The sequence below is a fragment of the Phyllostomus hastatus genome, unplaced genomic scaffold, assembly GCF_019186645.2.
Source record: "Phyllostomus hastatus isolate PE091 unplaced genomic scaffold, TTU_PhHast_1.1 phas_scaffold_39, whole genome shotgun sequence".
Lineage (NCBI taxonomy): Eukaryota > Metazoa > Chordata > Mammalia > Chiroptera > Phyllostomidae > Phyllostomus > Phyllostomus hastatus.
The window spans coordinates 14,721,009-14,747,388 of record NW_025334028.1 but is presented as its reverse complement, the minus strand read 5'-3'; the positions used below and the strand labels follow the sequence as shown (position 1 = coordinate 14,747,388).

At 34.5% G+C, this 26,380-nt stretch overlaps 1 protein-coding gene across 6 annotated transcripts in view; it reads right to left on the bottom strand.

Annotated features, from left to right (window-relative positions):
* Positions 1-26,380, bottom strand: part of CCSER1 (coiled-coil serine rich protein 1) — a 1,274,087-nt gene that overhangs the window by 765,552 nt on the left and 482,155 nt on the right. For all 6 annotated transcript variants that reach the window (XM_045820200.1, XM_045820201.1, XM_045820199.1 and 3 more), the window contains one exon: positions 19,376-19,453. In XM_045820200.1, the coding sequence (XP_045676156.1) occupies positions 19,376-19,453 (78 nt within the window). The remainder of the gene's footprint in view (positions 1-19,375; positions 19,454-26,380) is intronic.

Below are 26,380 nucleotides of genomic sequence, written 5' to 3'. Positions count from 1 at the left end.
GAAACAAAAACAACAACAACCACAACCAGAACTGACAGAAAATTAAACTGTATGGAAGTCCAACAACCAAGGAGTTAAAGTAGACACATTCATCCAGACTGGTAGGAGAGGCGGAGTCAATTGGTCGGCCGGGCTGAGAGGGGTTGTGGCAAAAAAAGTGATGGCTGGGGGACCTTAGGTGCACAGGCAGTGGCTGGTGGACCCCAGGCACGGGGGGACAATAGCAGGTGGATCCAGCAAGGCAGTGGATTGTGGAGCAGCTTGGCACACAAGGCAGCTGGCAGACCAGGCGGTCTCACATTTGCATGTAGACAAACCAGGTGAAACTTGGAAGCGAGATACACAGCACAACCCAGGGTCCCAGTGCCAGGAAAAAGCCTCAAGACACAGATTGAAAACACCTGTGGGGGTAGAGGCGGCAGCAGGAGAAACTCCCAACCTCATAGGAGAGTTCATTGGAGAGACACACAGGATCCTACAATGTACACAAACCCACCCACACGTGAATCAGCATCAGAAGGACCCACTTTGCTTGGGGGAAGCCGCAGAAGTGACAGAACTTCAGTAGAGAGCAAAGCAAGCCACATTGTTCCCTCTCGGACCCCTCGCCCACATACAGTGTCACAACCCAGCTACTAGGTTGCCCTGCCCTGGTGAATACCTAAGGCTCCGACCTTCACTACATAACAGGCATGTCAAGACAAAAAAAAATGGCCCAAATGAAAAAACAGATCAAAGCTCCAGAAAAAATATAACTAAGCAACAAAGAGATAGCCAATTTTTCAGATGCACAGTTCAAAGCACTGGTGATCAGGAAGCTCACAGAATTGGTTGATTTTGGGCGCAAATTAGATGAAAAAATGAAGGCTACACTAAGTGAAATAAAGGAAAATGTACAGGGAACCAATAGTGATGGGAAGGAAACTGGGACTCAAATCAATGGAGTGGACCAGAAGGAAGAAAGAAACAACCAAACAGAAAAGAAGGAAGAAACAAGAATTCAAAAAAATTAGGAGAGGCTTAGGAACCTCCAGAATATCTTTAAATGTTCCAACATCTGAATTATAGGGGTACCAGAAGGAGAAGAGGAAGAGCAACAAGTGGAAAACTTATTTGAACATATAATAAAGGAGAACTTCCCCAATCTGGCAAAGGAAATAGACTTCCGGGAAGTCCAGGAAGCTCAGAGAGTCCCAAAGAAGTTGGACCCGAGGAGGAACACACAAAGGCACATCATCATTACATTAGCCAAGACTGAAATGAAGGAGAGAATCCTAGAAGCAGCAAGAGATAAGGAGGCAGTTACCTACAAAGGAGTTACCATCAGACCACCAGCTGATTTCTCAAAAGAGACCTTACAGGCAAGAAGGAGCTGGAAAGAAGTATTCCAAGTCATGAAAGGCAAGGACCTACATCCAAGATTGCTCTATCCAGCAAAGCTTCCATTTAGAATTGAAGGGCAGATAAAGTGCTTCTCAGATAAGGTCAAGTAAAGGAGTTTATTATCACCAAGCCTTTATTTTATGAAATGTTAAAGGGACTTATCTAAGAAAAAGAAGATAAAAACATGTACAGTAGAGTGACAGCAAACTCACAATTATTAATAACCACACCTAAAACAAAAACAAAAACAAACTAAGCAAACAACTAGAACAGGAACAGAATGACAGAAATGGAGATCACATGGAGGGTTAGCAACAGGGGTGTGGGAGGAGGAGAGATGGGGGAAAGGTATAGAGAATAAGTAGCATAGATGGTAGGTAGAAAATAGGGGGAGTGTAAGAATAGTACGGAAATGTAGAAGCTAAAGAACTTGTAAGTATGACACATGGACATGAACGAAAGGTGGGATGTGGGTGGGAGAGGGTGTGCAGGGTAGAGGGGATGAAGGGGGGGAAATGGGACAACTGTAATAGCATAATCAATAAAATATATTTAAAATAGCCCTGGTTGGTGTGGTTCAGGGGATTGAGCACTGGCCTGTGAACTGAAAGGCTGCTGGTTAGGTTCCTGGTCAGGGCACATGCCTGGGTTGCGGGCCAGGTCCCTAGTTGTTCAAGAGGCAGCCAATCAATGTTTCTCTTCCTCTGTCTCCCCATCCCTTCCTCTCTCTCTAAAAATAAATAAATAAAATATTTAAAAAGAAAAAAATACATTTAAATAATAAAATAAATTTCAAAAAAGAAAAAAATGTGCTAATGACATCAAGCTAAAAAGTTTGTCATTTTAATACAAATTTAACTGGTATTTAGTGATTATTATGTAGAATGCAGTGCTAGATAAGATATAGGAAATTACAGAGAGTGCACAATCATGTAATATACAGACATGGAGTGCATAATGAAGATATGAAAAAGTAATCATATGCCAATAATTACAGTAACTAGGATAAGTTCTGTAAGAAACTCAGACATGTATTTGAAATTGATTGTTACCTCTTCCTGTTAATAGAAATCATGATAATGTGCTCTTCCATGATACTGAATCAGTCAGTCAATACACCCTTTGAGTGGTCATAAGAGGTACTCTGATCTGGTCCTTGTCTCCATCCAGTGAACACCAGTCACATTGAATTAGACAGACAATTGCGTGTATAAATCAAGGTCCAACCTGTAGTACAGCAGAGTAGTTTAAAGTATGGGTTTAGAAATCAGTTTTGCTTTGCCAATTATTAGAGGTATATTGGAAATACTTTTAAAAAACCTCTAGTCTCAGTTTCTTCTTATAGAATATGGGGATTAAAAATGCCTAGCCAAATCAATGAAAGACTCAGGAGTCTTTTTCCTGAGAAAAAAAATATATGTAAAACACCTTACAATCTGTCTAGTGCATGGAAGTGCTCAAGAAATTAAAGATGCTTCTATTAGTTACTTTTTAGATAAATCACGGATTTGAAGAGGCTTTGTGGGTAAGCATGAGCAACATTCTGAACAGATAAATTCTGAGCAAACATTTGGAACATGGCCCATATTAGAATTTTGAATGTGTTTATAACTTAATGCCTTAAAACAATTTTTGTTTAATACATTTTAAATTAAAAAATACTGGGTTATCTTCCTCTTATATTTTAAAGTCTAAAATATATACATAGATGTAAATTATTGTGCTTTTATTCAGAAAGAGGCACACACAGCTCAAAATTAATTTTATGATAATAAAAACATAAACTTCAATTTAAACATCAGATTACTCAAATTGAACATATTACCTATATAAAGATGCCAACAAATAAGAACATTTAAGACTACAACTCATAACTCAATAGTTCAATAAGAAAAATTCAGATACTTTAACAACTATTTAATATATTAACTACCATTAATCATTATGTGTGTGTATAGGTCTATATATACACACATACATATAAATGAAGTGGAATATTATTCAACCATAAAAATGGAATGAAGTCTTCACACTGAAAACTACATGGATGGATCATGACGGTATCATGCTAAGTGAAATAAGTTGGAGAAAGACCAATACCATATCATCTGAAATCAAACAATCTACAATACCACCACCACCACCACCAAGCTTAAAGATACAGAAAACATACAAGTAGTTGCCAGAGGCAGTGTTGGGAGGGGTGGTGAAATAGATGAAGGAGGTAAAAATTTTTAAAAAATATGTATTCAATGTCAAATGAAGAAATGTGTTTGGGATGACTATATACATATTGTCTTCACCATCTTGTCTCACAATTCTCAGACAACCTTATTCTTCAAAATTATTAATACCACAAACCAACCACCCACCACTAATTCTCAAATTCTCTCTCTCACAGAAACAACAACAACAACAACAAACCCCCCCACAACAACAACTGCATATTAAACCTTAAAACCCCATATCCCCATTCTTTTTTCCTCTATTGCCCTCAGTATCTGGCACTGTAGCCTATTCCTTCCAGGCAAGAATCTCTCCCAGCATGGTTTGCTGATTTTCCAAGGAATTCTGTATAATACCATATGCCTTATAATAAAATTCCTGCTGTTTGAACTAGCTAAAACAAATTATATTCTCTGCATTATGAAAACTGATCAATATTTCAGGTGGATTTCATTCCTGAATTGCAACAGTGGCTCAGAATTATTAGGTCTATTGATAATAAAAAACACAGAACCTTAGTACGATTAGTATAGTAATAGATGTCAAATCTAAAGAATGGATGGATGATTTCTTATATATGTTCTTTTCTTCTACCCACCTCTTGTCTTTTTTGTTTTTTATCCTCTTTATCTCTTCCTCTGTGTCTTTTTCCCCATTCCTAAGTTACATAAAACCAATGAACAGCTGGAATCATGCTTAAAATAAAACACTGTAGAATTTCTAACATACAGCAGTTAAAAGCCATGATCTTTAAAATTTTGAACACCTGAGTTGGAGTTCCAGCATGGCCATTCCAGCTGACCCCTAGTCAGGTTCTCAGCTGCTCTAAGCTTCAATGTCCTTATCTGTAAAGCCAGACAGCGATCTTGTGTCCTGAGGACTAATACTCTAAAGAAGTAGCTTTAAGGATTTCCAATTTGGAAAAATCATTCTGCATCTAAAACCTCCAGCATTTGGCTATGGGGATCTCAGGAAAGGTAACATTTATATATCCCAATCGATGACTGACTGGCAGGAATGCAGTTGCCTCTTAGATACTGGTTGTCAAATAAATACCAGCTACAGCAAATGACAAACAAGGGCCATTGAATACTAAATTCCCTAACACCCACTTAGTCTCATAACATATCATTTGCACCTAGGATTGGTCCAGCTATGCTTAGAGCTGCAGGGAGAAACAAATAAACAAATAAACAAACAAACAAACAAACAAAAAACAGGATAAGCTACAGAAAATTTGGTTGGCTGGATACTACTTACATAGTTTGTCAGACTTTGTTATATTTTTCCATCTTATAAATGTCTAATTTCATAAAATGACTATTTTGATTTTAGTCATTTAGGTCTTAAGTGAAATTTTTTCACCATTAACTCATTCAATAATTGAATCATTCATTTATCATTAGTGTACTGTATATTTTATCCTAATAGGCACTGAAATAGAAGACAGGGAATAAAATACAATATCTGCATTTATTAATATCTCCCTCTGTTGGCAAATATAAATAAACAATTTATGATATAGTTAATAGTTCTATATTAGAAGTTGGACAAATGCATTGTGGCAACTTTTAGGAGTTCCCAGAGTGAGAGGCATTAAATTGGGCATGAAGTGGGGATTAGAAGTTGGCCAGACACAGAAGATAGCAAAGCACTGTACAGGAAATATCACGTGTAATCCAGCACAATGGACATTCCTTTCTCTGTGTCAGTGTGACAGCCACTTAATAATTAGAGAAAAAGGGGTAATGTGCATTTTAATTATTTAAATAGTCAGCTCAACATTTATGAATAGAAAGATTCCTTGCCAGGAATAAGACCCAGCTCATATTATATATGAGATGTGACTGTAATGGTGAAAATAATGTCCCTCCTTTCCTCTAACATGTCCTGGCAAAGGGAAATTATGGCTGCAGATGAAATTAAGGTAACTAATCACCTTACTTTAAAATAAAAACATTCCCTGGATTATCTGGGGGACTCAGTGAAGTCCTAAAAGTCCTTAAATGTCAAAAGGAAAGGCGGCAGAGTGGGAAGCACAGCGATGCAGCAGGAGAAACACTTGATGGGCAATTGATGGTTTTGAAAATGAAAGGAAGCAATGGGCCAAAAAATGCAGGCAACCTTTAAACACTCAACAGAGCAATTAGGTGGATTATCCCCTAGGGCATCCAGGAAAGAAAATCAGCTGTGCCCACACTTCAATTCTGCCGGAGACTCAATTCTGCCTGAACTGTAAGATACTAACTGTGAATCATTTTAAGTCACTGAATTTGTAGTAATTTGTTACAGGAGCAATGTGAAACTAACACCAACTATGAGTTTTTTGAAGATATAAAAATTAGATAAATATAAAAGTACATGAAAGCCTAGATCATCTGTAACCTCTATTATTTTAATACAAATGTAGGAATTTCTCACCCTACTGGGACATGTACAGATGTAAGCAATTAATAATAGTGGATGAAATATAAAAATTCTTTATATTTCTTATATTTTGTATTTGATTACTACCATTTGATATTCTAGGAATTGTCAAACTTCAAATAAAGTTCAGAATTCATTTTGTGGAAATTGAGCTCAAAAAGAATCATAAAATGTCTTCATTGTTGCATCTTAGTGTTTGTTTAACTTGCTATGGTCTGAATATTTGTGTCCCCACAAACTTCCTATGTTGACAACCTAACAGACCAAGGTGATAGAATTAGGAGATGGGGCCTTTTGGAGGTGATTAGTTTCTTGAGGCCAGAGCCCTCAGGAATAGGCTTAGTGCCTTTATAAATGAGGCCCCAGAGAGCTCCTTTGCCTCTTATACCATATGAGGTCACAGTGAAAAGACAAAAAAAAAAAGGGGCAGTACCCCCTGCCTAGGCAGTCTAAGTTATTTTTTTTCCTTTCAAGATTTTATTTATTTATTTGTAGAGAGAGGGGATGTGAAGGAGAAAAAGAGAGAGAAACATCAATGTATATTTGCCTCTCACGCATCCCCTACTGGAGACCTGGACTACAACCCAGGCATGTGCCCTTACTGGAAATCAAACCAGTGACACTTTGGTTCATAGGGTGGCACTAAGTCCACTGAGCCACGTTAGCCAGGGCGGTAGTCTAAGTTCTTTATAAAGTAAGTAATATCCTTCACACCAAACAACTTCTTCCTTATCATATGGATAACACGACTGAATATTTATAATTCCTAGATCGTCATGGCCTAGCTTGCAACCTGAGATCACTTCTCTCTTAGCTCAGATCTCAGGACTTTTCCTTTTTTTCAACCCATCTTTGCACTTTTAAAGTACTTTGCATTTTTCCAGGTCAAGTTCCAATACAACCTGCATTATAATTTTCTGTAGCTTTCTATAGTTAGAATAAAATATTTCTGCCTTAGCACCTTTGCATAGGTTTTATATATAGTGGGACCTCAAAAAATGTTTGTTAATTGTTTGAATGACTTGCCACATTTAAGAAAGTAACAGAAATATTTAAAAATGACAATAGTAAGACAATATCACCAAGTGACTAAGTCTCATAGGAAATAGCAAGAAAGAAAAGGAAATGGCTATGTTAACAAGAACACAGACCATTGTCAGCTTTATTCCTGCATGCACTAGTACTAGAAATTGAGACCAAATGTCTTTAACGTGGCACAGCGGCTGGCATGGCTCCATTTTTCTACTGACTCCGTTGCCAAAGGTTCTATTCCCTGGCAAAGACATTAAAGGGAGGAAAGTGAGTTTAATTCATCCATCATTAATTATGCTTGAATAATTCTTCTCAGCTTTTTAAAAATTTTCAGGCTCAAACACTGCTGCCAAAGTCTTTTGTGTTAAGCAGGGCCGAAGTACTCTAAATGAACCTTTATTCTTAATAAGAAATATATGCAATAAAAATCTAATACAAAAGGCTTAGCCAACAGCTCCAGTGTTTGTCACATCCTCATGACTTCCCATGAGGTTCACTAGAGTAAGAGAGACTACCTGCGCAAAAGCACATGCCCAGGTACAGACATGAGCTGACTGCTGATAATATAATGCAAAAACTTAAAGGAGAAAAAGAATTTCTGTAGCTGAGACTCTGAAATCAACAGTTACTCAGAATATTCAAATTACATCTATCTTCACAATTATTGCAATTAGGCTGTTGATTATATTCTGATACATCCATCTGGAAATTGTTTACCTTCAGGTTTCTGTGTGATGGATCAGCCACCATCCAACAGGATAAAAGTAAGTTTCTGCAAAAATGCATTGCACTTTTTGTTATCTCTTTTGGAATGCATTTTAAAGCGATGCTCCAAGTTTCCCTACACTATTAACAATATCCTCACTGCACATAAGAATGCATAGGATTCTGTACACAGAATTTTCCAATTTTTCATAATAATTAGCCAACTTTTATTTGGTGTCATCAATATGCCAGTTTTGTCTAGCAGGGTTATTGTAAATAGAATCCCTGCCCAGTTATTGATGTGTAGTCTGAAAACTGCAGTGACAAAATGCAAATGTTTGATGCAAAAAATTCAAAACAGAGTATTTGCTTATTTTACTCATTTTATTGCATTTATCACTGTGACCATTTAATGCCTCCACATTGTATAATTAAAACAATGGATGCCCAATAACATTTTGATTTAATGATCTTCAACTTTATGTTAAAAATTATTAGATTTTTAAAATTACTAAGGATAATACAGCCATTTCTAAATTATTTGCTATACTGCAGAATTAACTTTATTTAATTCCATATACTATAGAGATATAGATATTTATATATGTGTATATATGTATAATTTATTGAGGTGACATTGGTTAAAAAAGCATATTGGTTTGAGATTCAATTCTATAAAACATCATCTGTATATTGTATTGTGTGTTGATCATCGAAAGTGTTTTTCTGTCACCACTTATTCCTCTTTTACTCTTCTACTTGCCTTACCACCCTTTCCCCTCTGTAATCACCATAGGATCTGTTTCTATTTTTTTTGTTTGTTTATTATGTTCATTAGATTCCATTATTGCCAGGGCATACTGGTAAGATTCGACTTCTAGAATTCATTTGTTATTTAAGTAGAGAATTCCAAGGTAGAACAGACAGAAGTCATGACCGGAGAAACTCAATTTATGCTGAATCCACTTTTAATAGCTACCCATATTCACAGTCAGTCTCCAATGGGCATGCTAAAAATGAATCATATTCTTCAAATTTTATCTTGATTGCTAATTTCTTATTTAAAAAATGTTACAGTATATTTCATACTTAGAGGTAAACTCCAAAGTAATGCTAGAGATTATATTAAAAGCCAAAGAATGAATGTGTATGATCTAGAGAATATATGGAATGGTACCACTGAGAGAAGGTATAAACACTGGATATGCAAGACACGAGATCAGTTTAGATTGTCATCGAGGATGTTGTTTTCTCCAATGCAGTGTTAATCCCAAGCCAGTTCCAATATCTCAGTCTGCTTAGATGTTAAAAGAGATCTTGTCGATATTCATGTGCACAGCTATGACTGCCACGTCTGTGATGATCTCGTATCAGGGTTTCTAGCACTTGGTACTAGTGAGGGTTAAGGAACAGAGCACCAGCCAACTATACGCATGTTGACTTCAATTGTTTTCAGATAAAATTGTCCTGACATCTTGTTGGCAGACAAAACAAATGCTTCAGGGGTAGCCACTCTACTTTGAAGTGGGTTCTCGAACCAAGGTTGATGTCGTAATGACTCAGTCTCTGTGAAATCCATATTTTGCCAAGAAACACATAAAGTTGTTTTATTTGCCAAATTTTCAAGGGTTTTGTTGGCTTTTGGACTTGGATAGCAGTACATCAACACCCTGACTTTTATATACAGATGTATTCAGAATGACGTTCCCATGTTCTGTACCTGAATTTTATTTTCCTGTGTTCTGTATTTGTATTCTAAATCCAATCTTTTCCTACAAATGCTTACTTTTGCCATTTATGGAATACAATCTCTATCTATGCCACTTGTAGTTATCTAAGGCTCGGTTAAATTCAATAGTATGGAAATTGGATCTTTGAATTTAATTTTCTGAGATTATTTTTAACAATGCTCAGTAAATCTTGTCCACTAAATATGTCAAAGGGATTCTTTGATTAGAGTATATAACTCAATACTCTGAAAGCATATTAAAACAAGGCTTTTTACAAGGAAAGTTTTATATGTATCCCTTGGAGAACTCAAAAAAGTCAGGTTCTCCCAAGGTATCAACCTATGCAAAGGTAAGTTAACTCAGCAGATTTAAAGTTAAGGAAGAAAGTGAATGTGTGAACTGAAGATGGATGCATTAATGTCGACAAGTTCTGTGCTTTGCACAAGCCTCCCGAAATCATCTGGACAGCGTGCGAGAATGACCTGGACAGCAACCCGAAGCTTGTAAGCAACAGACATATATTTGCTTATTTTTTCATTAATATTCTTTCCCTGAGGTCTGAGAGATATTGTGTATCTTTAACACAAATCAAACAAGATGTGTTTTGGCTTTAATTTATGTAAAATAATTTTATTTATTCTATCATTATAAAACATTATCATTCTTCTTACTATGTGAACATTCATCATACATCAGTAATGCTACCTGCAAAAATCAAATAGATATAATGTTCATTCAAAAGTTATCTTGGCTGAACCAAAACCAGAAAAATGTTAACATCAAATGACACTATAAAAATGTAATACAAATAATATTGTTTGGTAGTTGTTATTCCAATTTGAATTTACTCTCAATAATAATAAAACATAGGTAAAATATTTTTAAGGCGTAACTCTTTTTTACTATCAACCACAAAATTTTAAGGACTGTAAGTTAGTTCAAATATGGTGCCATTTAATGAAATTTAAAATAACATTGGAAAATATACTCAAATGAGTATACTGGCTAATGAATGTAAACATTTGAGGAAATCACTTGTTCCACATTTCCTCAAACCCAAACTCCTCATACCTGTCTGAAAATTCAATAGCACTGAAAACTGTATTAATAAAAGAATATCATATAGCAATATGTTAGATTAAAAACTGCTGCAAATTATTGTCATTCCTCATCAAGAGAGGCAACTTATTTTATCTCCCATTGAATCAAGGCACATCTTACCTATAGAAACAAGATACATAGTAGTCTGGAGTCTATCTTTTTAGGATGAATTATATCTCCCCCAAAATTCACTGAAACTCCAATTCCCAGTACCCCAGAATATAACCACATTTGAAGACAAGATCTTCAAAATGTAAGTTGAGGACACTTGGGGGAGCCCCAATGTAATATGACTGGTGTCCTTATAAGAGGAGGAAGAAATACCAGGAATGTGCGTGCACAGAGAAAAACCCACGAGAGAACAGTGAGAAGAATATCTGCAAGCCAAGAAGAGAGTTTCACCAGAAACCAACCTTTCCAGCACCTTGACTTCGGACTTGTGTCCTTCAGGTCTGCGAGAAAAGACACTTTTGTTCTTTAAGCCACCTAGACTGTATTCTTTTGTTAGAGCAGGCCTAGCAAACTAATCCATTATCCTTAGGTCTGTGTACAAGGTTGGCCATTGGCTGGGAACCTTGTACACAGAGAACTTGAGAACTTGACTGGTAAACAGTGTTCTACACTCATATCAAAATCTCCATGAAAGTTAAGAGGGGCTCACTTTCCCGAAACCGTATGTACAAACATTATTTATGCTCCACACCTGACTCCTTTCTAGGAACCTGGAATATATACATGTTCTAGGCTCAGGGTTCCTATATGACAAGTACCCAATAAAATCTTTGGGTGTTGAATTTCTAATGGGCTTCACCGGGTAGAAACGTCACATATATTGCTGGAAGAAAAGTGTGTGTGCTCTGTAAGACTACCAGCTGAGTTCTGTGAGTCCTTCTAACAAATCTCTGAACATAGGGGTAGTTGTGGGCAACCATCAACATACCGTGTAACAGCTTAACCAACATAGAAGAATGTGGAGGGAAAGCTGTCTACTTCTGTGTTTCATCCATGGTTGGCCTGGTAGCTTCCACTTTCTCTTCTCTTGGAACATTCACTCTGGGTGATGCCAGAGGCCATGTAACAATTCTAACCAATCTAAAACTACCACACTATGAAAAACCTTAAGCTAGTCCACAAGAATCCTATTGAATGTCTATTTCACTTGCTCCTTCAGATAAGGACATTATCAGCCTGCATCTTACTGCACCCACTTGTAAGCCTCAACTAAGAACAGTCCAAAAAAACTCAGTCGATCTAAAGAATCATAAACAACAATAAGAAGTTATTGTTTTAGACTGACAAGCTTTAAAATGGTTTATTACACTGCAATGGATAATGGAAATATTTTTATTTTTAAGTCATCAAAAATAATTGCTTTAAATATGCATTTATAGATAATAGATTCCTCTTAAAATTCATTCCCACTAGGGAAACATAATGATGGCACTTTGTATTTATTGTTATTATATCATAAATCAATCCCTTAAATATAAAACCATAGTATGATTTTATATTCTAAATTCCTCAGCTATCCCTTGGAGAATTTTTTTCTGCCTGCTTATTTCTTCCACTAAGCACTAAAGAGTCATGTTCCAATCTTATAATTATTATTTATATAACTCAACATAAAATTATAAGTTAAACCTAGCTTTCTGTGTATTCTTCAGTTATCTGGGAGAGAAAACAGATGACCAAATCTGTATTCCTTGTTAGCCCTAGTAAAACTGACATCTGCCACCTCAAATTCAGTCCCTCTGCCTCACTACTACTAAAAAAATAAACCAAACTAACGAAAAAATAAGGACTTCTTTAATTTCTATGTCATGATATCTATTTATTTGAAACATCAGAAAGATAGCAAAAGAGGTAAAAATAAAATATAGAGAATGTTAGAATTAGGAATAATCTTTGATATTGCTCGTATTTTTGATATCACTCATGCAATCCATTAATAAATTATGTGGACTCACATTCAGAATGTGTCCAAAATCCTGCCAATGCTTACCTCTCAATTTTCACTACTCCAGTTTAAGCTTCCAAAATTTCTCACCTACAGGAGCCTCGACTTCCTTCTTCTAACATGTCTGCTTGTGCCTGTATCTACACAGATGTCAGAGAAATCAGAGTTGTTTTTTTTTAAGTCTGATTATGTCATTCTTTTCCTCAAAACACTTGAATGGTTTCCTATCTCTTATAAAGTAGGATCCTGAGTCTTTCCAGTGGCCTAAAAGGCCCTTTGTGATCTGTTTCTCTCTGACCTTCTCTCTTATTACTTGCCTCCCCCTCCATTTTCTCAGCTGCAGCCAAAATGACACTCTTGACTATCGTAAAAAGGCCCAGTGCTCTCTTGCTTGTGGGTTTCTCAGTTCTTGCTCACAGGCCTCTTCCCACAAACAGATGTGTGGCTTTCTCCCTTTCTTCATTATGCTCTCTCCTAAACTATCCCCCAATCCAAGTGGCCATCGTTGATCATCCTTTTTGAAATAGCAGCAGACTTCAGTTAATTTCTGTCCTCCAGATCCTGTTTCATTTTTCATGATAACATTTATTATCCCTACTTGACGTGTGGTATGTTTGTGTATTTGCTGCCTTTTTCTCTTCATTAGAACCCAAATACCAAGGAAGCAGGAATTTAGTCTGTACAGTTTATATTGAAGCACCAGTGTCTAGAATATTATCACACACATGGTAGGTATTCAATGAATTGGTTTATTAACAAATAGACAGCCTAGTCAAAAAATGGCTAAAAGTCCAAAACAGAACAGTTGGGAACCTTTCTGTGACATAAAAATGATTTTAATAATAAGAGACCACTACATTCATGAAAAGTGATAATAATAAATACACAAAAAGCCTAAATCTATGCAGGATATGCAGCAGATGGCATTGTGGGGGCCATGCCAGTACCCAACTCCTCTCTCCTGGTGCCTCCAAGTGTGCTCCTTCCCCTTGTGTTGTTACGCAAAGTAAACTGATGTTTTAGCATATAAAAAGAAAACTGTCAACACTGCCCTGTTCACAATGTGGTTTTTCCCAGCATCCAATATGATTGAATGATGTTCCTTTAGTAGAACTCACATTCAGGGGGTTACCAGGTTAACTCATGGCGGGAGGCTTGGGAAATTAAAGAAAAATGTACCATACTATATTTCTGATAAGAAGATACTATATGTCCTTATGGTAACAGAAACAATGATCTATTTCTCTTTTTTTCCACAAAAAATTTCACTATATTTACTGCGTTTCCCTTAAGACAAACTTATTATGTTTACTTTTTCTCCCTCATAATTAGTGAACTTTTCCATTAATTATATTATATAAGAAGAATCAGATATATGAGCTTATCTGAATACTCAAGTGTATAAAATAAGTAGCATGGCTTCCAAAAATGAATATCAAACACTATTTTTCACCAAAGTAAAGAATTGATGTTTAAAATGCATTTCTGGTCTTACATTTGGAAATAAAGGATGAGGGGTTGAGTGAAAATATTTCTGCTTCATATTATTTATAACATCTAGAACTTTCTCATCTTAAACATAGAGGTATTTCTTTCTAGAAATAATAGTTAACACATATACTACATACTATACATTGTACTCTACTCTAAGTATTTCTGTTCCTTAACTTGTTTAACCCCATAAGAGCCTAATGAAGAAATGCGTGTCATTGTTCCCTTTCACAGGTAGTGAAATCGGGACGTAAGGCCTCAAGGTCACCCAGCTAAAAATGGCCGAATGCGGATTTGTTTCCAGGCAGTTTCCTAACCAGGCTACGTTGTTTCTAATGTTCCCAACTCTGTTTTCCATTTTCTTGAAAATAAATATTGTTCTTAAAGCAGAGATAAAAGGCCACTTTAGAAACTATAGAAAAAAAAACCCTTTAAAGTGTTATGGTTGATTGTTGTACATTTTCTGTTTTTTTTTTCCTATATAGTAAATATTTCATATTATTGAGAGCAAACTGTCTGTGTTACTACATGTTACCAAGTCAAGTGGAGTTACCATCATTTCTCCCCCTAACATTCCAATGTTTCATGACAGGATGTATTTTTTGACACATTATTATATCTCTATTTCCACCTCCTGTCCCTTGCTTAAACAGGTGACTCTGTGCTTCTTAAAGTGAGATTTGTATCAGGACAGAAGAATCTTTAGATACTTCAGACAATTCCTTTCCTTAATTCTATTTCTAAAAAGTACATTGAGATGATTTTTCCAGACCCTGGCTTATTAAAGGAGAGAGGAATAATATCTGAGGAAACTTTAAAGAGTGAGAATTTTTCTAGTCCAGAGTAAATGATGATTTCTGGGGATGAAGAAAAGTAGTCAAGAGAACTTCAGATTGCATGAGGAGACCCAGTGAGAGCCCAGCGCCACTCTGCGACTGCTTCTGGGAAGGAGGCTAGACCTCCCATTGGGTGGCTGCATTGGGTATTCTAAGCACTAGATACACAAACTCATTAGACAGTCTGGGAATTCAAATATCACAGAGAAGCAGCAGTCAATGAATGAGCCAAGAAAGGTAATGAGTTATTTTTGTTTACTTTTAGACTTTGAAGATTGGTGAATAGAAAATATACGTCTATTGCCTTTGCATACTTTTGAAGCAGAGTCTAAAGAGAAATAGAGTTAAATTTGTTTCTATCTTGTTGAATTTCTCACAAGACAAGGATAAAGGGGTAAGGGAGAAAAATACCTTTTTTAAAAAACATATCTAATGAGAGAAAAGATGATTTTTGGAGAAAAAGAACCAAATCTAGCAGCCATGTTTCACTGGAGTATAAATAAATTGGAAAATATGTCATAAAAGTGGCTAGCAAAAAGAACATGGCCAAAATAGCATGCATTGTTATAGAGGGATCCGGAATGATGAGCCAGGTTTGGCTTCAAGAGTGCTAGTTCCAAGGATGGATTGAAACTGTCAATATACAAATATATTAATAGAGCGATGCCACTAAAGAACAGTAAAATTTGGTGGCCCCAAGGCATCTTTGACATGGAGTGTCTGACTGAGCCTGGCATGGGGAGTGAGGAGGTAGGTAATTAGATGGTTAAGAGAAATCAGGGGGAATGCCAGAGAGAAAATGTAGAATATAGTAAAATGGGAAAACTAAATTTAACAATGTCAACTTGGTTCACTATTATTTTACAGAAAAACATAAAAATTGCAATTAACAGTTAAGCAGTTGTACTCTCCCTTTTTTTTCAAATCAAAGCCTTAGACAAATGATTGTGAACTTTTATTATTCTATTATGTTTATTTGGTAATGCATTATTCGCACCCAGGCAAAATTAGCTATCCCTTGGCCCTTCCATAATGATGTAGCAGCATACCACAGACCAGTTGTGTATACAGATTACTAAAGGTAATGCTAACTACTGCATTTAAAAAAAGAGGTTAGGTCTGATGGGAGTGTCTCAGTTGGTTGAGTATAGTCCTGCAAAGCAAAACGTCACCCGTTTGATTCCGGGTCAGAGCACATGCCTGGGTTGCGAGCAGGGTCTCTGTTTGGGGTGCATGCAAGAGGCAACTGATCAATGTGTCTCTTGTACACTGATGTTTCTCTTCCTTTCTCCTTCTTTTCCCCTCTCTCTAAAAATAAATAAATATAATCTTGAAAAAATAGAGGTTATTCATTTGCCTTCTGTCTCTAAAAGTATGTCCATAACAATAGTCTGCACAAATATATGAAACTGGAATCCTAGAAACTTCTCAGCACCAAGAGTGTTACTAGGAAATCTGTGAGATTATTACTTGCAGTAAAATGTAGAAACTCATGTATTATAAGTCTTCTTCTCTGAAAGGTTATACTCAACAGCTTCTGTGGCCCAACACAAGTACAGCAGGGAGTGGTGACAACTGTGGTAAAGTGGCATTCACATGCCCAGCCCTACTCACTTTTAGTCACTCAATTCTACCTGAAAGAGGGGCACACAGTTCCAAGCAATTGTTTAAGACTGGATAGGTATTTGTAGAAAACATCCTCATTTTTGAAAGACTAGCTAAGTGATACAAAACACTACAGCAATAGGTTCTAAATGGTAAGTGAAAGCTTAAGAAGTTTAATAGGAGGTTAAATGCTTTATGGAGAAAACAGAGAAGTAAATATACGGGGCCTGAACTATCTTTCAGTGAGGATCTTGCTTTGTTTAAAAATTAACTTGAAGAATGTTAATAGTGTTCAAAAATACTGCCTTTGTGGAAAAGAAGTATTTGGTCCCAAACATGACTGAATTGTCTTGCTTCATCTACCTCTCTGGACTCTTTGGGAGATTCTCTCCAGGATGCTACCTAGTTTTCTTCCCCATTTAGTTTAATAGATCCTACTGTGGTACTATTGGCCTATTGATTGCCAATTTCTCATCTAACATTCAGGTCAAGAATAAAGATAGATATATTAGTGGGAAGGTAATTAGTAATTATTAGGATATATATGTGCATATAAATGGATATATATGTGTGTATATACACACACACACACACACATATCTTATTTGAAATATTATGGTTAAAATCAGTTTAATCTGAATGCCATTCTACAGATGATAATTAAAGAAAAGCATTCATTTTGAAAAACACTTTAAAGCATTTTCCTCCAACTATTGCATGAGTACTTCCAAACAGATCAAGAAAAAGAATGGAATACATTTCTTTTAGTAACTTAATTACATCTCAGGAGAAAAGAAAGATCAATTCTCTTAATCAACCATCAAAGCTCATCTTTCAGAGGCCTTATTAGAACAGATGGTTACGGAGGGCGATGCTGGCATCACTGTCCTAGAAAAGGAAGCTGAGGGGTTAAAGAGGGTCAGTTTTATATTAATTTGAAAGACCATGCCCTATTCATGGGGAATGAGACAAAACTATTTTTAGTCACATATAATTTTAAACAGAGTTTTAGATGTGAATAAATGATAATATCAGGATTTTTCCTGCTATGGTTATAAGGAAACCTTTGTCTTTTATGAGTCAAACAGTTTTCAACATATTTTTATAATTATAATTCACTATAATGCTAAGATGTATCTCAAAAGAGTTGATATATATTTTGTGTTTTCATAAAAGTAAATATTCAATTATCCATTTACACAATAACAATTTATAATATAAAAATTAAAGAAGCAAATGCAGGAGTTTTATTTTATAATTTTGAACTTTACTTTTAAATACTAATGAGATATTTTTATATATGATAAAATTTTTTGAAAAAATATAAATATCATTCCTTTTACAAAGCAGCAAATTGAGAGGTACTACAACTATATTGGCTATCAAAAGCCAATACTACATATCACAAGCACTTTGAAGGTTTAATTAACGATAAAATCCCTTACATGCATTAATACAGGAACATTATTGATCTCTTAGAACCAACAGGAGAAACTAATTAAAATAGTTATGTTTAAATTAGCTTTATGTCAGCTCATATTAGTCTATATCTCACCTTTTATTTTACCTCTGTTAAAAAATACATTAAGTTTCAAGAAGTGTAGGCATTGTCAATATGTTAAAAAGAGAAAATGGCTTCTGATAATGTTTTGAAAATCCAATTAAAACTTCTGTAAATTTTGTTCCATACACCATAAGATGAAAATAAGTAACACTAAGCTATGAATCATTAATATTTCTCTTTTTGTTGTACATAAAGAAATATTTCTCAATAAATAATATAATTAGAATAGTATTCAGTATTTCACAATTTTATTATATAAAATAAGCTTTTAATAATTATTATTATCATTAAGCAAGAAAGTATGCAGAATTAAAAACTAAGATACAGAGTGGAATTAATAGGCTTCTATTATATTCACTTTAACAACACAGTAAATATTCCCACCAGCCATTGTACTAGGTATAAGCAGTGTGAAGTTGAGTAAGACATAGTCTTCATACAAGAAGGAAAAAAAAAACAATAACAATTTAATAGTAATTACAAAAATCATTAAAGTCATAATGAACCCCAAAATGTACATTTCCCTGCCTTTAAAGCAAACTAAATGTAAATTCTTGCACTAAGTGTATCATCCCAACTTTCCAAGTTTTTCTTTATATCTTCATGATCTTAAGGAGTGCCTTTGTTTATAATAGTTCTAATGAAATCCAAATATCCCTGGCACAAATATAAAGTAGATGATCTATAAGTTTTGGCATAAAGAGAAAAATCTAATCTTAAATAACAAAAAACAAAAACATGACTATATGTTTGTAATGTGTAAAGACTCCCAAACTGAAGAATTCTACTAATCATGCTACTTATTTGCATATTTACTTAAATACTTAAAAATATAACGTTTTAGAGGAATAGTTCTATATTTCAATTCTTAAGTTTGATTATTACTTTGTAAAGATTAGATAATTATGATGTAGAGTCATCAATAAAATTTTAACCAGCTAATGAGGGCTGAACATTCATTTTAAGTTCATTGCTTAAAATTCATATAAATAAAAAATTTGAAACCTCAAATTCATGTGACATCAAACTATTACAGTGAAATCACTATATTTTACATGCCAAGCAAACAAAGTGTACCATAAAGTATTTATTTCTATTCTAAATCTTTACCTTTATTTAGCAACTAGAATGACAATAAAACAAAACAAACCAAATATTTTAACATTTGATATAAGATTATTACAGATTAAAGCAGTTCACTTTATCACCTATGCATAAAACTTCTCTTTTACTATATTTGTTAACTATTTTACTAATATTTATTAACTATCCTAAAATATTATAAACAATTGATTTTGTTTGTCTGTATCTTTTTTACCTTGAACGGCAATGGCTCTTCCGCAAGGGGGCTAACAGGAAGTGAAGCGGTGCTGCTCGCCGGGCTCATATCCGCACTCTGCAAGGAAAACAAATTGGAATGAAGCGACATTTTTTGGAGGTATTTTTATTACTCCTAATTTAGAATATGATCCTTAGTATTGAAATAAAAAATATGGATGTAGGAAAATTCAAATTATTTTTACATAGTGAATCACTTGGAAATAAGAAGTTATCTGAGATATTACTCAAATTATCATTCTGTAGATTGCAAATACATTTTATTAAATACAGTGATCTTCTTTTGTGTTAGAGTAGTATTTAGTATTATATTTTCTTACTGCATTTTTTACCTTTTCTTTAAAAATAATGCTATATCTGTAATGATTCACCTCTTGCTATTTCCATGTCTTTCAAACCGATTTTTCAAACAGGAATTAATAGTTTTTCTTTCTTTTATGGTGAGTTAAATTATTGTACCCTGTTTTTATTCATTATAAAAAGTATGTCTGCTATTACTACACCACTGTAAAATGAAATATTAAGTTACTAAGATTGCCATATTCATAGAACCTGACATTTTATAACCCTTTTTACCATATTCTTCTAAATAATCATTTTAAGGACAAAAGGTTTACACAAATATAATAGCATTATTGGAAAACTGCTAATGCCGTTCTTCTAGTCCTTTGAAAATGTAGTCACTTAAAACTTCTTAAATAAGAGGATGGCTTGAAAAAAGAAGCTTGTCATTGTTTTTTCCTTAAAGCAATAAAAGGATTTTCATAATAGGTAGCAACATAGGTTATTTTACTACATACTTAGCTTATTTTCTCAGAGGAATTTTCTATTTAAGTGGATAAGCAAAATGACATTGAACATAATTCACACCTACATTTTCAGCTTATTTTCCAGATGTAGATGCACATAAATACAAGAAATTTTGCAGTAAAAACTAAAACAAAAGTAAGAATTAACCCTGATGGAGATAAGGGAACAAGTTGACAAGTCTAGCTGACTTCAGTTCCAACAAAAGAACAAATTCAAAGGAGGGATGCTGCAACTTCTACAAATGCTTAGACTCTCTATTCAAAACTTATTTTCCTTTTTATTCATTGATGTGTAAAATAAACTGGACACATTGAAAATATCAATTAAAGTGAGATTACTTCTGACTGTTTAGTCCAGAAACAATGGTAACTATATGAATCAAGACACAACATAATTTTTATATAACATGAACCTACTTTAGAAATTGACATGAGAATATACATTAAGTTCTAAATATCTAAACATCTAAAGGGAGAGGTGAGGAAAAAATTGAACCAGAATTTATGACAGGAAGCTGGAAAATACATGCATCAGATAACTGAGGTGAGTTATTAACTTTAATTTCTAAATGTATTCAGAGCTTTTTGGCCATTTATTTTTTTATCAAACTTAGGAAATATTCTGAATTGCTGTTTCTATTTGATCACATGGTGTAATGGAGAAACAAAGATTTTCTCTCATATATATGTATGAGAAACACATACACACACACACACAGATATATATATGAGGTATACACACGAGAGTGGTATTCATCACCCCACGATGTTCCCTTATTCAACAGGCAACACTGAACACTGATGTGCTGTATCACTGTAAGTTAGTTTTGCCTTCCATTTATTTCACATAAACAGAAATGTACAAGTTATTTTGGGTGCAGCTTCTTTTGCTCAGCAAAATGATTTTGAGATTCATCCTATCCTGAAGCATTTTGCTGTGTCAGAAAGTGAGGAAGTGCTCAAAAGATAAAAGGATAAAACATGCCAAAGAGATAAAGGAGTAAATTTGAAAGAGTTCTCAATTGCCAAAGATGAAACACTTTGAGCAACAAAATAAATAACGTAGTATCAAAGTACACTGAAAGTATAAAACAAAAAAAGTCATGAATTCATACTTAAATATGTGACCAAATAAATAAATAATTGGGAAGAAGATATAAATCTCTCTTACAGAGCATTCCAAATAATTTATGTAGGCACTCCCCCATCTTATGTAGGGTATGAAATGCGGCTTCATACCCTACCCCCACCCCTAGGCTGTGTTTACTGACCGATTTCCAAAGAGTAGTGTATGGAAAGGAGGGAGAGGTAACTCCACTGTGGAGAAACCCGGACAGCACGACCGCAACAAATGATCATACAAATAGCATGATATAGTGTGGTGTGAAGGGTAATTCCCTCCTGTGGTCTTCCTACAAAAAATCAATTAATTCAGTCTAATCACGAGAAAAATATTGGACAAACCCAAATTAGAATGTTTTTAAAAAAAATTGACCAAAGCCAAATTCATAAAAAACACAGGAAATCTGAAAAATATAAGAGATTATATTTCTAAGGTGACATGGTGACTAAATATAATGTGTAATTTTGGATAAAATCCTGGAATAACAAAAAAGACATTAGGGGAGATTGGTGACATCAAAATAAGCTGCTGAGTTTAGTTCATATCCATGTATCAATACTGGGCCTTAGTTGTGACAAACTTCCTCTGCTGAGATAGGATGGTCACAACAGAGGAAGCTGGGTGACGGGTGTACAAGAGTTCTCTGTATTACCTCAGCAACTTTTCTATAAATCTGAAACTTTTAAATATCATAAAAAGACTATTTTAAAATACTCTTCATAGCAATATCACCAGCTTTTTTTTTTTAGGATTGTAATACATGGCTGTCATTTTACTGATAGCTTCTAAGCTTTCATCAGGCCTTTTGTAACTTCCACAAAATAAACTTTGACAGACCATTTTATTGAGGTACATAATATCTCTACCAAAGAATTTTTAATCTTCTATGAAGATCTTATGGAAAAGCTGATGCTAATTTCTTTTTTTGCATGCCTTTATGTTCCACTTAGGAATGTTGAAGAAAGCTTCAGCCATATAAAGTGATGTTTATCTGGGTACTCTTAAGGTGCTTGGTAAAGTGAGTTTCCATCATTAATATTAACTGAATGCCATAACTCTCCAGTACAGATCCATTCGTTATACCTCCCCTGAAAGCATAACTAATGGATCTGTCCTATGGGATTAAAGTTTATTTATAAGGATTTCTTGAAGTGAAACATGATTAATTGAGTTCACATCTGTTGAGTACATAGATTTGAGTGTAAGTAAAATATTTTAATTTTTTTAAACATTAGGGTAAATTTTATAAAGTAAGTTTCTAGGTGTAATAAAATGGTCACTTAAATGTATTAACTCTAATTTGAACATGAATTCTTATAGGTCTAAAATTATATAAAAATATACCACATGTTAATAGTATTTGCTGTTTTAATAATCAATGGTGTTACTATTGATAAAGTACTTAGGATAACTAAATTTCTATAGTTAAACGGGCTACTTTTCTTGAAAATGTTTCCTTCAAATGTGTCAATTTTTGTGAAAACTTATTCATTTATTCATTCAGCCATTCAATAATTCTGAATATACACTAGGCTTCCATGTCCATAGGTGTTTTCTCATGATTCATCCCACTTGTAAGACACGGTTGTCCCAAGGGATCAGTAACAAAGGGAATTCAGAACATCTAATCACGGTACAAGAAGACATTCCCTATGTATTAGTGGGTGGGCTGTTGAGCAGAATCTGTGTCCTTCATAAGGTATATCTTACAGAAGATAATAAGCTGAAAGCCCCAGGCTTCTGCAATCCAGAATGCTGACCACTGAATGTCAGCCCACCTCCAGGAGGAACCCGTTAGCCATGGGGAAGCTGATTTCACTCATTCCATTCCTCAAGTGGTATATGTTTCATGCTTCTTTGTTCATTGTTTTTGGCAGTAAAGTAAAATTGGAGTAATGGTAAACAGTTCAATATCTAAATCAGGATGAGTTCTTTGTACTAGTCAAACTCAACAGCCTTACTGGTTAATGTCACATCTTTTATCAGTTCTGTTTTCTCTAAATGAAAATTTGGAGAAATATATTTCATTATAATATGTTCTTATATTTGGTATCTGCTGCTTTGCTTTTCTGGTATCTAATTCATTTCACCACTAACAAAATTTGAATTTTCCTTTGGGAAATGATTTCTCCTAAACTCTCAGTCCACTTGTGTTGAGTAGTGCTGACCCAACATCCTTGAATAGGTGTGAGCATGCAGCAAAGTCCCAGATCTCCTTTCCTATTGGACACAAAAAGGCACAGGAGCCAGATCATTTAAATGAAGTTCAAATATGGGAACTGTGTTGGAATTTTGAGAAAGAGATGCTCTCATGCAGCTAATGTTGCTAAGGTTAAAGAATATGTTTTTATCTGATTTGCCAGATGTAACCAAGTACACGGACCATCCCTAGGAAAAAAATCCAACACAGAGCCAATCCAAGAAATGGAGAAAATATTTGAGTCCTAAGTACATATTTGACATCCTGGTAATTGAGCTCTATATATGGTCAAATGATTTTTACAAAACAGTGTGCCTGAGATTTAAGCATCCTCTGATACAGGAATAAGCCCTATAGTTGGGAAATTGCAAGTTCCAGAAACTAAAATTTGAAATTGCCTGACACAAGCAGAGTAGAGAGCCAGAATACTACTTTATTCTAAGCTGTGATGTTACCAATATTTATAATAGCAAAATAATTTACAGAATTATTTTTAAAATTTTGGGGGACTCAGTTATATACTTCTGCATTTGGAACTCCATGTTTTGGTCAAAAGATACCTGATTATAAGAATGTATTTACTTATTTTTTACAATTTAGTATGTATTTTAAAATTTACTTTTGACTAGTTAACACACTCACAATTTTACAGGGAAATCATTTCCCTTCTATTCCTAGTCCCCAGACATCTGAAGGCCTCTAATTTTATCAATTTATTGTATGACCTTCCATAGATATTGTATGTACTCATATATAATAGAAACACATACACAGATATATACATATATAATAATTTATTCTTTTCTTTTGTATATAAAAGATAACATATTATACACACAGTTCCTATATTTGAACTTCATTTAAATGATCTGGCTCCTGTGCCTTTTTGTGTCCAATAGGAAAGGGGATCCAGGACTTTGCTGCATGCTCACACCTATTCAAGGATGTTGCGTCAGCACTACTCAACACAAATGGATTGAGAGTTTAGGAGAAATCATTCCCCAAAGGAAAATTCAAATTTTGTTAGTGGTAAAATGGATTAGATACTGGAAAGGCAGAGCAGCAGATGTCAAATTACCATGTATTTACATATAATGAGTTTCTTCATTCTTTTATATTGCTTTATAGTATCCCACTTTATGTATGAGTTATAATATAGTTAATCTGTGTTGCAGTTCTGTTCTTTAGCTCCTACAAACAAAGCTGAAATAAATAATCTTACATTGTATGCATGTTTATCTACAAAACAATATGTTAGAGTTGGAATTACTGGGCTAAAGATATATTCAATTGTAATTTTGAGTGCTTTTATCAAAATGTCCTTCATGGAAGTTTTATTTATACACCCACCTAAGGCTTAAGAGTAAATATTTTCCCACAGCCTCATGTATTCTCTACTTCAAAATGCCTTTAGTGCAGATCCACAAGATAAACAAAAGCTCTTTTTGAAGTTTACCTTCCTAAGATCACAGAGGTTTTAAAAATTATGTCTTTTCAAAATTTCTTTTGTATGATTTCAATAATCTAAGATAGTTGAAAGAAACAATATCCCTGGCTCAGTGTTCAGTTAGTTTTGCTCTTTGCTGTATTCTGATTTTATGATCAATTCCAATTACTTCTCTCATTTCTTTCCTGTTTTGTCATTAAATCAAAGCTAAACCAAAGCTGTGACCAAACCCCACCATAGCCTGAATCATTGGGCTATTACAACAAAACAAACTGACTCATTCCTTCAGGGTGAATCCCACAGGAGAAATCAGAAACTGATTCTTACTTTGAAGGTTTCAGAAATTCAATTATATCAATTCTCAGAGGGATGAGTAATTTTGCACAATGATTCAGAATAACTAAATGAATAGCAGACAGTACTTTTTCAGATATGGGCTGGCATAGCAACTAATAATGAAAACTAAACTTGTCACAAGAACTCAGGGTGGCAATCTATTTAAGTTCTTCCCTTTGGTGTGAAGAACTACCATAAAGTTAGAACAAGTAACTGGCTGCTCTCAAAACGTGCTTTTGTCATGCAATGGTAAATGTACAACAAAATACAAATAATTTAGAACCTAAGCACTTGTTTTCTTTGAACAGTGCTATAGATTCACCATGGTGACAAAATTAATATCTCATTCACGTATTTAAACAAATTTAAAAATCAACTACAAAAAGCACAATTACTTCATACCAGGCATACCACAGCATTCTTAAGAAGAGAAATAACTAATCTTATTAACAATATTTTTGATTTAATCTTTATTGTATTTGTTTCAGTACCATTTAGTTCCCTTAACTCCCCTCCTGCCAGCAATCACCACCCTGTTCTCCATGTCCACAAGTCCCTTTTCCTTTTCACTCCGTTTCTCCATCCCCTCACCTCCCCCAACCCACCGGCTGTCATCTGCTTTTGTTTATGGTCTTACTGGTCATCTCAACAGTGACTAAACATATTCATTTTACTTTCCTTTGGTTTGCTTCAATATTAGGAAACTTCAGTTTCTACTTTTGTATCCAAATTCAGGGATTTCATGATATTTGAACCTTAAAGTCCCCATATCATTCCTCCAAGTTATGCAGATACTACCAGGAAGATTCTTTCTTTAGCTCACTATTTCTTCCAAGGAGAAAAATTCTGTCTCTGATTCCTACTCTCGGAGATTGTATCCAAAATAAATGCTACTGAGTCATTTTATGTTTCGGTCTGTGACTTAAATCTCCATTATCCTTCTGTCTGTTTATTTTCTCAAACATTTGTGGTATATTCTGCTACTTTGAACAAGTTCAAATTATAATCTCATTTAATAACAACATTTAACAGACAATATTTAGAACCTACCACAAACCAGATTCTGTGAA